The following is a 16,619-nucleotide window of genomic DNA, read 5'->3' on the forward strand; positions in this document are numbered from 1 at the left end:
TGGTTTGCAAGTGGCAAAGCTATTACTGGAATTCAGGTATTGACCTAAAAATTTGGTTCTTGACTTTTGACACTAAATAGAAACATGTACCCCTGCCACAGCAGGGCAGTTTCTCTCCTCGAGGAAGGAGACAAGCCATCTCCTGACGCTCAGATATTCCAGGAAATTCTTCAGGTCCTGGTGTTATGTTAGAGTTTGGTGAGGTGAACATACCGCCGCCACAGAACTTCTAAAAGAGGTATCACTGAATAAACACTGCAGCCCCGTCCATATACAGCTCTGCATCCGGCTTTTATGTGCAGTGCCTCCTGTGACTCTTCAAAAAGAGGGATTTGGGTCGAAGGCAAGGAAAAACTTTAATACATTTTTATTTTTATATTGAAGATAAAGGATGTACACAATTGAATGTGAAAATAAATAACTAGAAAAGCTTTGGAAATATATTTCCCTCTCAGTTTTATTTTTAAGATTTATAAGCCTTTTCAGTTAAGAAATAGGGAAAATAGAAAGCAAAGAAAAAAAACAAACCACATTGTTGTACAGAAATACAGCCTTCCCTGACTTAGGGCTTAGTTGGCATTTTAACAACAAAAATAAGCACAGAAGACACAAATACTCTTCAACAGATTTACTCAAACAGTTCTGCTCGAGAAGAAAAAGGCACAGATTTAAGGGGATGACAGTGATTCAGAACATAGCAAATGAGGGCTCAGTCAAAAAATGACATTTTATGAACTAAGGAAAAATGAACAAAATGAACATTTTCAAATTATCTGCCTTCATTAAAATGGATTTTTAAATTAAATTGTATAAACATATGATATAAAGTTGGTACTTTAGGAAGTGTCTTTGTATATTTTCTCTATGTACAAATCTTTGTATACAACTTCAGTGTTCCTTATCTACTTCCTACATATCAAACTGAGCCAGCACTTTCCCACTGCATGCCCGGTCTCCACAGAACATTCTGGCAAGCTAGAGGGCCTCAGATGCTCTCTGCCAGAATGGCTGGAAAGAAACAAGGACCAATCAAATGTAGTCATCTTCAACTGGCTCACCGTTGACATCACAATAGTGGATAAAAATGGCCACTACTCGCTGAAATACACCCTTCTTCATCTGACGCATCTCTGAGATTTCTTCTCCTATTGTTTCCACACAGATATCAGCAGACAGCTGTCCTTTCCTTCTGGGAGCATAGATGGTGCCTTGCAAACGAGGGAAAATATAGAATTAGAATATGTATGTAAGATACTTAGGTAACATGGTAACAGAACAATATGTGTAAGCTGATCCACAAACTGTGCCTATGCACTGAAATACCAGTGTATCTGATGCATGAACAGATCATGGAGTGGGTCTCCATTAGTTTAGTTTTATTTACCTAAAGCATTCATATAAAAATGAAACATTATAGAGTGCTAAGTCACTTACTTTGTTTAAAAATCCTTGGCTACAAATGAAAGGATTTAAGTGTGCTAATATAGCATTTAAACTATATTCAAACACTGTCTCCCAAATATCTGCACATAAATCTTAGGTTCCTACATGCTGCCCCCAAAAAGATAATAAGCTAAAGGAAAATGACTAGTATAACTGGAATAATTTTGAAATAATGTTACTGATAAATTCTTCAATAAAGAATGACAAGATTACGTATACTTAGTAGGTGAGACAAAAACATAGGACAATCTATCTTTTCTATGAGCCTTCATATGTGATACAATTTCAGACCATCTATGATACAAATTATTTTTTGGAAGGAAATAAAAACATGAATTCTGGGAAACCATTCTAAAAAGCTGCATTGCTTCTAACTCCCAAATGTAAGATAAAGTATTTAAATGTAGATTACACTAAAATTAGAAAACACAAATTAAGTTAGGTCATAATTACTTTCTTCATCATCTTCAAAATCATATCGGGCAAAACTGTTGGGTTCTGCTGCCCGCAATGACCTCAGCCAAGGGAAGTCAGAAATCATAGAATACGGAGCTCCATCCACAACACCTAAAATAAAAAGACAGAAGTAACAGTGCTGTTGGCATGCAAGTGTTGACAGAGCCCCACACCATGTATTTTCTAAGCAGAACATAAAATGGAGAGTGAGTCATGTGTCCTCATGTCATTTTAAATTCCAAACTGAAATACTTGTCAACTTTCCTCTACTTTCTTGCTTCAACAGTCTTTTTGATAATTCTAAGGATGGTAAAGAATTAAAACAGGCATAGCAAATGAACTGGCCCCTGCTTCCTTGTAAATATTCAAATCATACATTATTTTGAGGCATATCTTTCCTAAGACATGTCTTTCCATTTAGTTAACAGCTATTTAGTTTTTCAATCATTCATAAAACTCACCTTCTAAAGTGTAGATTTCTCTTCCCCAGGGGTACTTGGGATACTTCTTTAGGTCTTCTTCACTTCTGGTAGCTTCAGGGAAGAATTCATATTTAATGAGTTCTCTGGAGGCAACAGGAAAAATTAAATAAAAATTACAAAACTAGAAATAATGGTAGAGTTTACAGTAGATAAGGAACTGTAAAAATTGTTTCTGATTCAGATTTTACGGAATATTTCAAGCAGAATTAAATAGTTAACAAAAGTAGAATATACTCAAATGAGAGAATATAATTTTGACTAGCCTAGTCAAAACTGCTTTTCTCACTATCTTCAAAATCATATAAGGGCAAGAAAAAGTTATTCTTGAAGCAAATGCTTTCTATGTAGAAAGTGCTTAACAAAATTCACACTATAAATAGATAACAAGTCCAGTTTTCTTATGTAGGATATTATGTATCAGACCTACTTTGATTTGATTTTTCTTCTCCAGTCCCAAGGCTAAAAGATACGAAGTCAAATACACTTGAATAGTGTGTTTTGTAATTTTCACTATGTGTGAAAACAAAAATTAAAAAAGTACATCTATGTTTTTAAAATTTTCATTTCTGTTTTTAATTAGCCTAATTTTGTTTTTGCCTGAAAAGCTCAGATGGAATCACTTAAGGTAAATAATATAGTTCTCCTTTAGCCATAGTTTTACCTTCTCTGATGTCGGAACCCAGTCAACTAGGTTGAAAATATGAAATGGAAAATCCCCCAAAACAAGTCAAGAGCTTGAAATAATTTTTATTGTTACTAGTTATAGGGCTTAAAATCTTGTGCCCAATGCATAAACTAAACATTCTTATAGGTACGCATGCCCTGCAAAAAACAGCAGATATTTATTTTAGGCTGAGTATGGTTTTGTTTATTTGTGGTTCCAGACATTTGTAAAGCCCTAAGAAGGGGAAACTGCTGCAAATAATTTGCTTCTGTTGTCAGCTACGAAAAATGACTGAAAAGGCCTTTAGGGGCCATAGAGCGACTTACTGGTTGATGTTTGCAATAGTGTCCATCCAGCTGCGAATGCGCACCTTGTTCCGGACATTGGGCGGGTTACTGAATTCATGGATAATACAGATGTGATAGGGGTAGGGACCACTAAACAGCTTCTGCTCTAAAGTTAGTGTATCCACCTGTAGAGAACATCACAAAGGTCTTTGGATTCAGAAAGTGAAAACCTTAGAAATTTACCTCCCAGAATTTGAACACTTTCTTTGGGACGGCCTTAAAAACACACACAAATAAATCATCTTTGGCTAATGTAATCACAATCTGACCTGAACGCAGTTTGTCATGCTGGAGGTAACAGGCAGTCTAGGGAAGTCAGTGATTGATATTTCACTGTTGGATAAGTATCCATTAAACCAAAGAATCCTGCATGTCTACTCTATGGACTCAAGTACTGACTGTATTCCAGAACTGTGATTATACAACAAGTCACTATGTGAACTGGCCTACTGTCCATATTGACAAAGAAAACACACAAAAACAAAAATACTTTATTGACTATCAACTCCCCTCACCATGTAACTTACTAAGCACCTATGCAAATCTAGTAGAAAGGCACTAGTGAAGAAGACTGACAAGGCAGTCTAGCTTGGAATCTAAGAATCATTTACTGTGGATGATAGTAAAATCCAAAGGGCTGAATAAACAAAAACCATAGTATAGAAATTTTCAAAAAGTTTGTGGAAAATGCTTACTGAAAAAAGCAATGCATAGATTTAAATCTTTTTCACATCAAAATAAATTTCTCTGTTACTATTTCCCATTTGCGTTTTGTAATAGCCTCCTATGGATGGATGGATGGATGGATGGATGGATGGATAGATAGATAGATCGATCTCAGTAGAAAGGGGCAGAAAGCATTACCTGCTGCATGGGGCGTAGGTATATGATGCGGTTTCTCTCAGGAGGCATCCTTAGTATTTGGTCTAGTACCTGATCCATATTCAGTTTCTTGCACTGTGCATAGTCAAACCGGTTTACAATTGGTGCATTTTCTACTTTCAAATGTTTGAGTACCCTGCACCTGGTAGCTACAAAATGAAAACAATGGTAGGCTACATAAGTTATATAAAGTAACAGCAACATACAGCCATTTGGAATCATTTTTGGGGTACCGTTCCACATTGTAGTAGAACAAAACGCAGTTGTAAGTATGTTTAAGATGGGTCAATTGCAGTCACAAAATACAACAGTTGACAAAAAGATGTGAAAATATGATTCTGCTCAGTTTAACAAATGTATTTACCTTTGTGCTAGAAGGGACATTAAAATGCAGTTTTCATATTATCTGAGTTGTCCAACACAGGTTATAAAGGAGTTAAGACAGTAAAGTACTGTACATTTTCAACTTGCCTTTGGAGATCTGATGAGAGCCCCCAAACCAATTCACATCTCTGGAGCGCTTCACACTTGCATTACTAACCAATTAAAGTTAAAATCTAGAACCTGTCTGAATCTAAAAGAAGCCGATTGGGAAGCTAGATTTTTCAAAACAGAAAACCAGGAAGTTTTCAGGGCCAGCATCCTCTGCCTGCAGCATGGGCATCTCATGTAAGTGCTGGGTCGTGTCTTTGCTCATCCATTTCTGACGCAGAGCCAGTTAACGGCCTGAGAAAGCACCAGAGGATGGCCCAAGGTCTTGGGACACTGTACCGACACAAGAAACCTAGAAGAGGTTCCCAACTACCAGCTTCAGTCCAGCACAGCTCTGGCTGTTATGCCATTTGGAGAGTGAAGCAGCAGGTGGAATATCTGTGTTTCTCCCTCTCCTTACAAGTCTAAATACATAAATGTTAAAAAAAAAAGCTCAAAGTTTTAACATTTTACTGTCAAACAAACCATATCCCAGAAAATGTACAAACCTGGGATTGATCTGGAAACATTTATCGAAAGAAATAACTATAAATTATACAATTCTGGAGCGGGTATGTTGTATAACAGTTAAGATACCACTGGGGGCTGCAGATGTGGCATAGGTTAAGATGCCATCTGGGATGCCAGCAACCCATATGGTGTTGGTTTATTTCCGGGCTGCACCATGTTGATCCAGCTTTGTGAGAATAGCTTTGGAGTCTCAGAGAATGGCCTAAGTATAAGTACTTGGGCCTCTGCACAAACATGGGAGACATGGAAGAAGCTCCTGGCTCTGGCCTGGCCCTTTCCTGGCTGTTGAGGCCACTGCGGGAATGAACAGGTGGATGAAGAGCTAACACTCTGTATAATTCTGCCTTTCAAAAAGATAAATATGTATATTTTAAATGCTACTTGGAAAACACAAATCCCAGGTAAGAGTGCCTGGGTTTCAGTGCCCACTCAGAAGCTGCTGGTACAGCTTCTTCCTAAGGATCAGAGGAGTCAATAGTGATGGCCCAACTACTTGGGTCCTGATCATGTAAGTGGGAGACCTGGATGGAGTTCTGGGTTCCCAGACTCATCTTGGCCAGCCTGGATTATTGTAGACAGGTGCAAAATGAATCAGCAGATGGAAGATCTCTGTTTATGTCTGTCCACCTGTGCCTTTTAAACAAAAATAACTTTTAAAAATCAGACCCAGAAATACTTGATACTTTAACCTTACAGTTGCATAGTCTAATATGGTAGCCACAGCCACATGTACCTATTTAAATGAGCTAAAATATAATAAATAAGCTTCTCAATTCTAAATAAGTATCCAGCAGTCACATGTGACTAGTGGATACATATATACAAAACATTTTCATCACTGCATAACGTTTCATTAGTAAAGTTGCTGGTCTAAAATATGGTAAAATAGTTTTCTCACATAATATAAAACATGATGTCATACAGAAAGGTAAGCTGCACCGACCTAAGAGAAATATTCCCTAATTTTTATTTGCAAATTTCAAATTAGTTCAGCTCAAGTGGGAAGTGATCACATGTAAAAGATAATAAAAACATAAGGCAAATTTGCCTGATCTTTTTTAAGGTTCATAAAGACATCCTTAAAAAAAAAAGATTCATTTTTATTGGACCTTGAGAGTTTGGAGGTTCTAGCAGGAGAGCACAGCTACTCGTACTTCCTTGACTTAAGACTGGTCCTCTAGCGGAGATGACTGTCCTCTCTGACCGAGCACACAGCTTTGGGAGGGACGCACATGGAGCGGTGAGGGAGGAAGGAGACACCCGCCGAGCCAGCCAGATCAGCCCAATCAACCCTGGCGATCAATGGGGTGACAGATGTCACAGCCAGATCGTCCTTACATCCCATTTTTACTGGAAAGGAAGATTTACAGAGAGAAAGAGGGATAGAAAGATCTTCCACCTGCTGGCTCACTCCCTGAGTGGCCACAACAGCCTCAGTTGTGCTGATTTGAAGCCCGGAGCTTCTTCCAGGTCTCCCATGTGGGTGCAGGGGCCCAAGGCTTTGTGCCAGCCGCTACTGCTTTCCTAGGCCATAAGCAGGAAGCTGGATGAGAAGTGGAGTATCTGGAACATGAACTGGTGCCAATATGGGGCCCCAGTGATTGCAAGGTGAGGGTTTAATCACTGAGCCATCATGCCAGGCACATTAAGACATCTGTAGATCGTTGCCCAAAATGTCATCCTCTTCCTGAGAAATTGAGGCCTATAATTAACTCTGATGTTTAAATACTTCTGTCTCCTGCCCTTCACACCCATTTTTATGTCACCTTCTGTAACATGGTGGGAGGAAGAGAATTCAGTTAAGAGGACAGAAAGGAAAAAGGAAAAGGACTAGAGGGTGATAAGGATACCTTGGCCATAAGCCCCGACTGACATTTAGGGTCAGTCTAATCTCATTTAATCACCTTTTCTGCCCTTAACTTACCTCTTGTCTCAGAATGAGCTATATTCTAAGAATTGACCCTAAGCTAAATAATTCAGGCCAGGCCCATGAGTCTTGTAGAAATTAGGAGAGCTCATGACAAAATGTCAGGCACTTTCTAATAGTATATCAGCTTTGTTTACCAACAGTACAGAAGAAGCACAAAGAAAAAAATTACAGCACTACACACTGCAAATGAGAAGGGAGATCCTATGCCGAGTGTACTGCATGTGTACAAACACAAACACAGATATATCATTCACTTCATTAACTTTAATGAAGTGTTCTCTGAGTTATCCATTCTTTATATGCATTTTACATAAAGGGCTGCCATTGTGGCAGGTAAAGCTGCCACCTGCAACGTGAACATCCCACCTGACTGCTTGTTCTTGTACTGGTTGCTCTACTTGTCCGTGGCCTGAGAAAAGCAGTGAAAGATGGCGCAACTGCTTAAGCCCCTGCCAACCATGTGACAGATGTGGATGAAACTCCTGGTTTCAACCTGGATCAGCCCTAGGTGTAACAGACACGTGGCAGTGAACCAGAAGATGAAAATCGATTGTTCTCTGTCTCTTCCCTCATCTAACTCTTATAAAAAAAGAAATATATCTTCATAAGAAAAACAAGAAGAAAATGAACACAGAATATGTAATTTATCCCCAAGGCCAGGAACAAGTCAGACGTTCACAATTTTTATGAATGGATATAGATACATTTTGAATGAAAATGGAAAAATATATATGAACATAAATTTTAAATTTTTGGTCCTGGATAAAGTCCTTGCCTTGTACACATCGGGATCCCACATGAGTGCCAGTTCTAATCCTAGCTGCTCCACTTTCTATCCAGCTCCCTGCTTGTGGCTTGGGAAAGCAACTGAGGACAGCCCAAAGCCTTGGAACCCTGCACCCGTGTGGAAGACCTAGCTTCTGGGCTCCTAGCTTCGGATCGATACAGCTCCGGCCGTTGCCGCCGCTTGGGGAATGAAGCAGCAGATGGAAGACCTTTCTGTCTCTCCTCCTCTCTGTGTATGTGACTTTCCAATAAAAGTAAATGAATCTTAAAAAAAATTGAAATTTTCAAAAGCTTACACAAAACCTATTCAAAACAGATATAGATGCCTTTTATATAAACATGGACATATGCTAAATACAAGGGTGTAAAATGTGGCAGCAAATGGGTTCTGCAATTACAGACCTCCAGCACCAAGGAGAAGAGCAGGGCTTACGCTAAGGCTAAAGTGACAGGACTTAAGGATGTCACTGATCGTCAGATGGGCACTGAAGCTGCAGTCACTCAACCATGTCCAGATCACATAGCTAGCCAATGGTTGTGCTGGGATTCAAGCGGAGAGCTACCACAGGCCAGTACTCATACTTGCTAGGAATTACCTTTTGGGAGAAGAAGGTACTTGAATTTGAACTATGCACCTGCACATGGACTGTGACTATTTGAAAACTGCAAATCAAGACAGAATTAAGGATAATTCAACACAAAATTTCCTTTGAAAAATAACTGAGTAATGTTAACTGTAGTTTTTATAATTTTTAAATTATTCTTTAAACTAGTTTATGCTACAATATAACATGGGCCCAATACATACCATGGATGAACATCATCTTGGGACAGTCTTTTAGTACTAGATCTGTGATTCCACAATTGGTCATAGTGACTCCAACAAGATTTTTAGATTTTAATACAAGAACCTATAAGGAGAAATTATTACATGTGAATTGATCTTTCTGTTCTTATATTTTCAATGTTACAACTGAGACAATGTCAGCAATTTACTTTCTTTATGATAAAGAAACAAGCAATGGGGACCTGTGTGGTGGCTAATCCTCTACCCGCAGTACCAGCATCCCACATGGGCACCAGTGTGCATCTCAACCACTTCACTTCCAATCCAGCTCCCTGCTAATGGCCAGGAAAGTCGTGGAGGATGGATCAAGTCTTTGAGACCATGCACCCGTGTGGGAGACCTGAAAGAAGCTCCTGGCCCCTGGCTTTGGACTGGCCACTGTGGCCATTTGGAGGGTTGAACCAATTGATGATAGATCTCCCTCTCTCCTCCTTTCTCTGTAAATATGCCTCTCAAATAAAAACTAAATAAATCTTAAATGGAAAAAAAAAAACACCTAACACTTCAGTTGTTCTGCTGTACTCAAGATGAGGCTGGTCTGTGAAAGGTGAAGGTGTTTTTTTTACCTGCACATGATCATCCTCAATCACAGGATCACTGGTACTGGTGGACTTATCTGCTGTCCGCTTCCGTTTCATAGCATGACGTGGCTTTGTTTTGGCTACTTCTATAAGATGCAAACAAGTTCAAATTTTAGTCTTTTTTTTTTTTTTCAACACAGCACAATCGTCTGCATATGTACTCAAAGAACTCTCAATCTACAACTCAGTCCCCAGAGGAATAAACTTATACCAGTGTTTCTAAAGCAATACTCCAAAACAGGATTCCACACCATTACCTCAAACCTATTTCAGACACCCCTTTTCATACCCAGGCCACTGCAACAATCTCATCAATGTGCCTGTTCTAGTCTCTGATTCAACCCATCCCAAATACTACTACTGTAGTAAACTGACGGTTTTCTTGAGAAAAGTTTTTAAAATATTGATTGCGGCTTAGTGACTGTCTCAACGCTTAACATTTTGAGCTATGTTTCAGTTCTACCTCCTCGTCATCTCTCATTGCCAGTGCCTTTGTAGCCAGTAATCATTCCGATTCCTTCTGCTCAGAATACTTTCTCCTTTCACTTTTTCTAATATTGCCTATCCTTGAAAGGCCTAGCTCAAAAGCTACCCATTCTAATAAATCATCAGCACCTTCAAACATTTCATATTATTTTGCTGTTTTCTGTACATACTTGTTTGGTCTTCTTCATTTAAACTAAAATTGTCTTGAAGCCAACAACACTGTCTTATTTCATCTTTGTTTCACTGTCAGCAATCAGCAACAGGCTAAAATGAACATTTATTAAATGAACTGGTATTTAACATTTATAGATTGGATAGTCATGTAGCAGACACATAAACAATAGCAAATACTTTTAGGCACTTACTGTGTATCAGGTACTGCTCTAAAGGTTTTACTGGTATTAATTAATCTTTATGACTCTGGGATACACTTTTTAATTTACCTGTATAAAGTCTGGATTAAGAAACAGGCCTGGGAATAAAATGGTTTGCCAGGGTGCTAAGTGGGAATCAGGAGTCAAACCCCAGTAATCAGGTGCCAGTCTATGCTTAGAAAATGTGTAATCTTTTATCTGTAAGTTTAAAACTTATTTACTAGTATGGGTATTATTCTGAAACATTACAAGTATAAAAGCAAATCTTATTCTGACCTTAATAAAGCTATTTTAGTGATTGTCCTAACTTTTGATACTTAAGTATGCTATAATACTGTATATACTGAATGAAACAGTTGACCTTCATAAATTAGATATCAATATTGTACTTTCAGAAACTACCATTGGATTACAAATATTCTACTTTCTAATTTTGTTATTTTAAACACATAAGACTTAGAAAGATAGGGAGATGAGGTACAAATATTACAAATTGTCCAGCTCGGGATTAGATGGCAATTCTAGGGATCTAATTTAAATGGTTTTTATACACTGGGTCTCTTTGCTTTAGTAGTTGTAATCTTTGTGAAATTCTATACAAATAGGTAAAAACAATTGCTTTATCTGGAGGTAAAAAGGAGCCCAGAGTTCTCCCTATCCAGCTTCCTTAAAGACTCTGAAGCCACCAAATCCCTGGGATTTCTAAAAACACCAAAGTCACTAACCATGTTTACCCAAGGAATAACCCTTTCCACAGTACCCTCAAGGAATTTCATGAACATTGGATTACCAATGCAGCACACGTCCCCTGATAACCAAAATCCACACCAGTTTTAAGCTCCAGTAGCTCCTGGTTCCCTAAATTGCCTCCCCCGACCTACCAAAGAAAACAAACAGAAAAACAGATCTATTTGCACTCCTCAAAAGTGGCTTAAGACTGTTCTACTGGTATTCCACTTACTAATTCAAATTTTCAGATTTTCACCCTTCTGGACTGCCATCATCTTACATTAATTAGTCAGAATAAGAATAAGGGTTTTAAAGTTACCAGAGTACCCAAACTGGCGTTTTAAGTCTCCAAAGAAACGTTGAAAAATTAAGTCTGCTATACATAGGTGACTTTAAAAATGTCTACTTTTCCCCAAGTAATAGGAAAATGCGTTTTTTGGTGCTTATTACTACCATGTTTTGCCCCCTTCCATGTTTAGAAAAGATTAATTTTGCTTAGGGGGCAAAATTAATAGTCCCCTAACATAGCCACTGTCATGATACCTCAAAAGATGTAGTCAACACTTAACTAAGCCGACAATCACTCTCTCAGCCGCATACCCTGTGTAAGACATGGTGCCAGAAGCTGGGAACACAAGGATGAACAACCAAACACAGTCCCTGCCCTCAAAGAACTCAATCTAATTGGAAAGACAGAGAGTAAAACTTGGAGTTACAACATAGTGTGGTTCATGTTAGTGTGGAAGATAATACAGAAACAGAAAAGCAGACGAATACAGCGTTGGGCATCAGAATAGGTTTAGTATTTGAGAAAACTATACTAACTTTAAATGCTAAAGTTCTATGACCCAGTTAGTGATTTTATGATATTCATTTTATACACTATTATACAGTGAGGAAAAAAAGAACTTACAGGTATTTATTCCCAAAATACAAACAAATAATATAATTAAATAGCTACTACAACTAAACCAAGAAATCAAACATTAGTACTAGTGGATTTTTAAAAAACCTAGAACAACAGCAGCAGCAGCAACAACAGCAATAAAATTAAATTTGTTCCTTTACTACTTTGGATTTCTCTTCTCTTTAAAACAGAATGGACACTAGATATAAAAAAAAAATAACAGACTTTCAAGAGATCTGGAAAATCTTAAAATCAGTCCTTGATCAACCCCTGAAAAATTGTTAATTGAAAGGAAATGAACAAAAGTTTTAGGAAATCATTTACCTAATAAGCATATTAGATATAGACACTAGAATGTCTTCTCAAATTGAAAACAAAAAAACAAAGTGGGGGGAGGAGACTTAATACCATGAAGTAGAAAAAAGAACTACATAAATGAATTATTCTCATCCTTCAAATTAAGAAAATTACTTAAACAGAAGATCCAGCCATGAAAACAGGTCAGAATGAAATGGTAAAGAGGATAAAGAGAACATAGGAAAAAAACAAAAATATATCAGAATCCCAACATTTACTATGAAGGATCTGTATCAAAAGAACAGCAAAAAGACCTTGGAAACTTAATCAAGACACATGAAAAACATGGGAAACATGATAATCTCCAGACAGAAAGATTCAGTTCTGTAAAAGTAACAATTTCTTTTCAGTTGTTTCTTTAGTGGAATTCTGAATAAAACCCAAGATCTAGTGACATATCCATGATCAGTCAAGGAAGTTGTGAAGACAAACAGTGGAAGACAGAACCCTGGAACAAAACAGAAGGCCCTCAAAAAACCGAAATGTATTAAGAGTCTAAACGCGATCAAAGAGTAGTTCAGAATACAGCATAGCAGTGGATATCAATAAATACCTTTGGGATAATTAGTGACAAATTAGAATAAAAAACAAAGTTTCTACAGATTACAGTACAAGTCTGAACTAAAATAACTAAGAAATAACGTAAGAACATTCTTCTGAAGTGTCAGGAAAGCCTCGTGAAGCATAAAAATAAACCACAAAGGAAACTATAAAGGATTCTCAGAAAGTTCATGGAAAAAACCTGTGCTAAAAAGTATAAGTTTCAAAAATTTATATACCCAAGTAAACTTACTTTTTTAAGTACCCTGATGTAGAGATCTGATTTTATAAATAAATATGAACAATGCAACAACAGGTACGGAACTTGAGGTTGAGATGAAGAAAAAGTTCAGATGGAATGTGGGGTGATTACTGCACAATGTGAATGTACCTACTGACACTGAACTGTACACATACAACTGTAAAATTATGCTACGTATATTTTAAAACTAGAACAAAGAGATTAACTCATACATAATCTTCCCGAGGTATGCTTGGAGAATTGGCTCCAGGATCTGCTAAATTCAAACTCTCGAGTCTTTTACATAATATGGTGCGGTATTTACCTATCACAATGCATATGTGTCATTTACTTGAAGTCACCTCTAGGTTACATATAATACATAATTCAATGTAAATGTAATGCAGGTTTCACAAGAGTATTGTATAGGAAGTAATGACAAGAAAACTGTCTGCAGTTTAGTGTTTCAACAAAAATTTTTTTCCTCCAGATATATTCTGTTCCTGATTGACTGAATCCATGGATTGTGAACCCAGGTTTATACAGTGCCAACTGTATGTTAATGAGTTTATGTTACAATGATATATTATGTTATCACCTAAAAAATTAGAGTATCATACTTTTCTTACAGGTCATTATTTGTTAGTTTAAATCACCACAATTGAAGCTCTGCTTAATATATAATAGATACTGGAACTGATTGCCAATGTTCTAAGGAAGATTTTAAGTATTTAAAAATTTTTGGAATCTTTACACAAACTACATGATTATTTAGTGAGAGATATTTAGTGACAGGTTAATAAATGTGAGATTACGTAAAACATAAGGTCAGAAACAGATTAGAATTATAATTAAGAAATGTACTTACTCCTGCTGCTCGATTCAATGCTTTGGCATACACATCATCAACATTAATGAAATAAGGTGCACATGGTTTTGAAAATACTTTCACCCAAATATTTCTCAGTAAAAACTATTTACTTACCTGGTTATATCCTGGCAAACTGAACTGGAAGTAAAACTTGATTACAGAAAAAAGTTACTAAATACTGTAGATACAGGAATATCCCCAGGAAACTACACTGAGACACATTCCCCAAGACCTAGCAACTTCAAATTTTTAATTTTGCTAAGTTCAGATTTTCTTAAGTGTGGGATGAGGCTTCAAAACCAGAATCAGTATCTACTTTAAGGCAAATGCAGTTACATTTCCTAAGCAGAACAATCTGAGTTTTCTGGGTTGGGTGTTTTACAAATTACTTTATACCCCCACCCACCAACCCACTGCCAAAAATTAGTTCAAAATATATATGATCCACAGTACCCCCAAATCACATTTACTTTGCCAAACAGGCTTTTAGTAAGAAAACTCACAGAACAAGCTCATGCCTTTCTCCAGCCCTACCCTGCAGTTGCTACTCCTGGGAGCATTGTCATACCTGACTCAGATACCAACGGTACATGGGACAGTCTGCTCCTGGCCCTGGTTAGGGGCCTCCGCGGGTATTCTTCATGAGACTGCACGTCACAGCTCTCAGGCTGGGAGCTCCCCCTCCTGTCCTCACCTGTAGCCCCAGAGCCACTCCCATTTGTCCTCTCATCATGTGCTGGGCCTGCAGACCCCCCTTGTGGCAGAGTCCTAAAGGAAAAGGCGGATCTCGTACCATCCGGGCCATTCACAACACAGGCTCGGCTGGTTGAAGGACGTTCCTCATCAGAACACCTGCTAGTTCTCCTTTGGGATTCCTGGGACCTGTGACAGCAGCATCTGGGGCAGACAGAACTCTCTGCATCTCCCTCCTCCATGGCCTCAGAGTCCTCTGACCCACCGGGGGAGCAGACACACTGCCTGGATACATCCACTTCTGTAGGGCTAGGCTCGGAAGAGCCGCCGCTGTTCACCGTCCTTACAATGTCGGGGCTTTGAGAAGCAGTGCTGTGTGAGCTGGAGTTTCCCACTGTGCTGGCGGTGGTGCTGCTGCAGCTGGGATAAACATCCTTGTTTTTTCTCTTTTCAGGAATATCCCTAGCTGCTTTCATATCGGCTTTGATCTGCTCACTGGTGACCTGACAGCCTTTCTCACAGCTGCTTTCCTCGAGGGGAAACTGCTTCGATTGGCCCATCTGATGGGAGTTGTACCTCTTTCGAAGTGGAGTCTTGCCTTTTCCACTTACTGCTTACAGAAAAAAGAAGAATGGCCCAAGGGAAAGAAGAGATTTCAGTACAAATTTTGGACAAAGGACAAGAGTAAATCTGGAACAGGAAACAATGTACACTAATTTTCCTAAAATATAACTATGAATACATCACTAAATGACTTAAAAATTCTCCACGGTTACCTAGTACCTACCCAGCTTAGACTTCATTAGCTGAGTCTTCAAATTGCTTCATGATCTGATTCCAAGCTATCTTTCCATTTTATCTCATTTACATTCTGTATTATACCCAACTTTCCCCCCAATATATCCCTGCCTCGAGGTTTTATTCTCACCCATTTGTCACCTGTGAACTTCTCTGCTCAAACTCTTTTGCACGCCCACCCCAAAACCACTACGACACATACTCTAGAATATTACCTGTGTGTCTGACCTGACTCTCCTAGACTAGAGGCTCCTGAAAGAGACCATGACTCAGGTCATCTCTGTATCCATCACAGCACCTAGCACAGCACCAGGGCACAGTAAGGCTCAAGGAGTGTGTAAAGAAATAGGTAAGTTTCATCTGTCCAGCAGAGGTTCTAGCTGCTATATTTAGAAACTGAATTTTCTGGAAAACTCTTCCTAAATGTCAGTTTCCAGAAAAGCTCCTTTCAACTACAGTGTAAGTTACTTTAATTTATTAAAAGGAGCAAAATAAAAATTGAATAAATAGTCAGAGGTTAGTAAAGTATTTCGAGGCCAGAGAACTGAGCTTTCCATAATACACAGAATATGCATGCACATGCATATATGTGTGTGCGTGTATAAATAAAAAAACATTATAAAGTGTATATAAACATTTGAATGTATTAAGGAGTAAGGGTATTCAAGGAAAAATGAGCAGTTAAAAAAAAATCTTTGTGAAAAGTGGTAAGCACAAGTTCAGAGAAATGAAAGCGAAAGAAAGTCAAGGCAGAGGTGCAAACCTAAGTTAAGAGAATTGTAATTTCTTGTTAAGGCAGAAGCAACTAACTAGTTTTAAAAGACAGGGAATTTGGAAAACATACTTCAATTCTCCCTCAAGCGCCATACTAGCCACCAACAGTCACTAAGCGTAGCTGGACAGATTATTAACTGGAAAATGGCTATTTGTTCACTGCTCTGGGTAACTCGGTACTTAAGCCTTATGTGAGCAAAGGCCTCTTGATACTGTGATGCCACAACTACCTGAAGCCTCTGCTGGAACACTCAAAACTCTTGCTTCTCTTCCCTCAGCCCACATTCCTTCACATTTTTGCTGTGTAACACTTGGCCATGATAGCACTACCCATATCTCCCTCTCGCCTTGGCTACAGCCTTTCCTGCTTCTTATCACATTCTCTAGGAAATAAATTAACATCGTAAGCTGCTGTAGAGACACATTACA

At 38.3% G+C, this 16,619-nt stretch overlaps 1 protein-coding gene across 4 annotated transcripts in view; it reads right to left on the minus strand.

Moving 5' to 3' along the window:
- Nucleotides 1-355: 355 nt before the first annotated feature.
- Nucleotides 356-16,619, minus strand: part of FBXO38 (F-box protein 38) — a 48,385-nt gene continuing 32,121 nt past the window's right edge. For 2 of the 4 annotated variants that reach the window (XM_040997326.1, XM_040997401.1), the window contains exons 15-22: nucleotides 14,494-15,228; nucleotides 9,406-9,506; nucleotides 8,801-8,903; nucleotides 4,257-4,423; nucleotides 3,372-3,517; nucleotides 2,361-2,464; nucleotides 1,897-2,010; nucleotides 356-1,208 (exon numbers count right to left, since the gene is read on the minus strand). In XM_040997326.1, coding sequence (XP_040853260.1) covers nucleotides 1,030-1,208; nucleotides 1,897-2,010; nucleotides 2,361-2,464; nucleotides 3,372-3,517; nucleotides 4,257-4,423; nucleotides 8,801-8,903; nucleotides 9,406-9,506; nucleotides 14,494-15,228 — 1,649 coding nt within the window. In that variant the 3' untranslated portion in view covers nucleotides 356-1,029. Of the gene's footprint in view, nucleotides 1,209-1,896; nucleotides 2,011-2,360; nucleotides 2,465-3,371; nucleotides 3,518-4,256; nucleotides 4,424-8,800; nucleotides 8,904-9,405; nucleotides 9,507-14,493; nucleotides 15,232-16,619 lie in introns of all 4 variants that reach the window. The other 2 variants (XM_040997487.1, XM_040997574.1) reach the window with 2 other exon arrangements.

This window comes from Ochotona curzoniae, unplaced genomic scaffold (assembly GCF_017591425.1).
Source record: "Ochotona curzoniae isolate NIBS_2020 unplaced genomic scaffold, NIBS_Ocur_1.0 contig_1, whole genome shotgun sequence".
Classification (NCBI taxonomy): Eukaryota; Metazoa; Chordata; class Mammalia; order Lagomorpha; family Ochotonidae; genus Ochotona; species Ochotona curzoniae.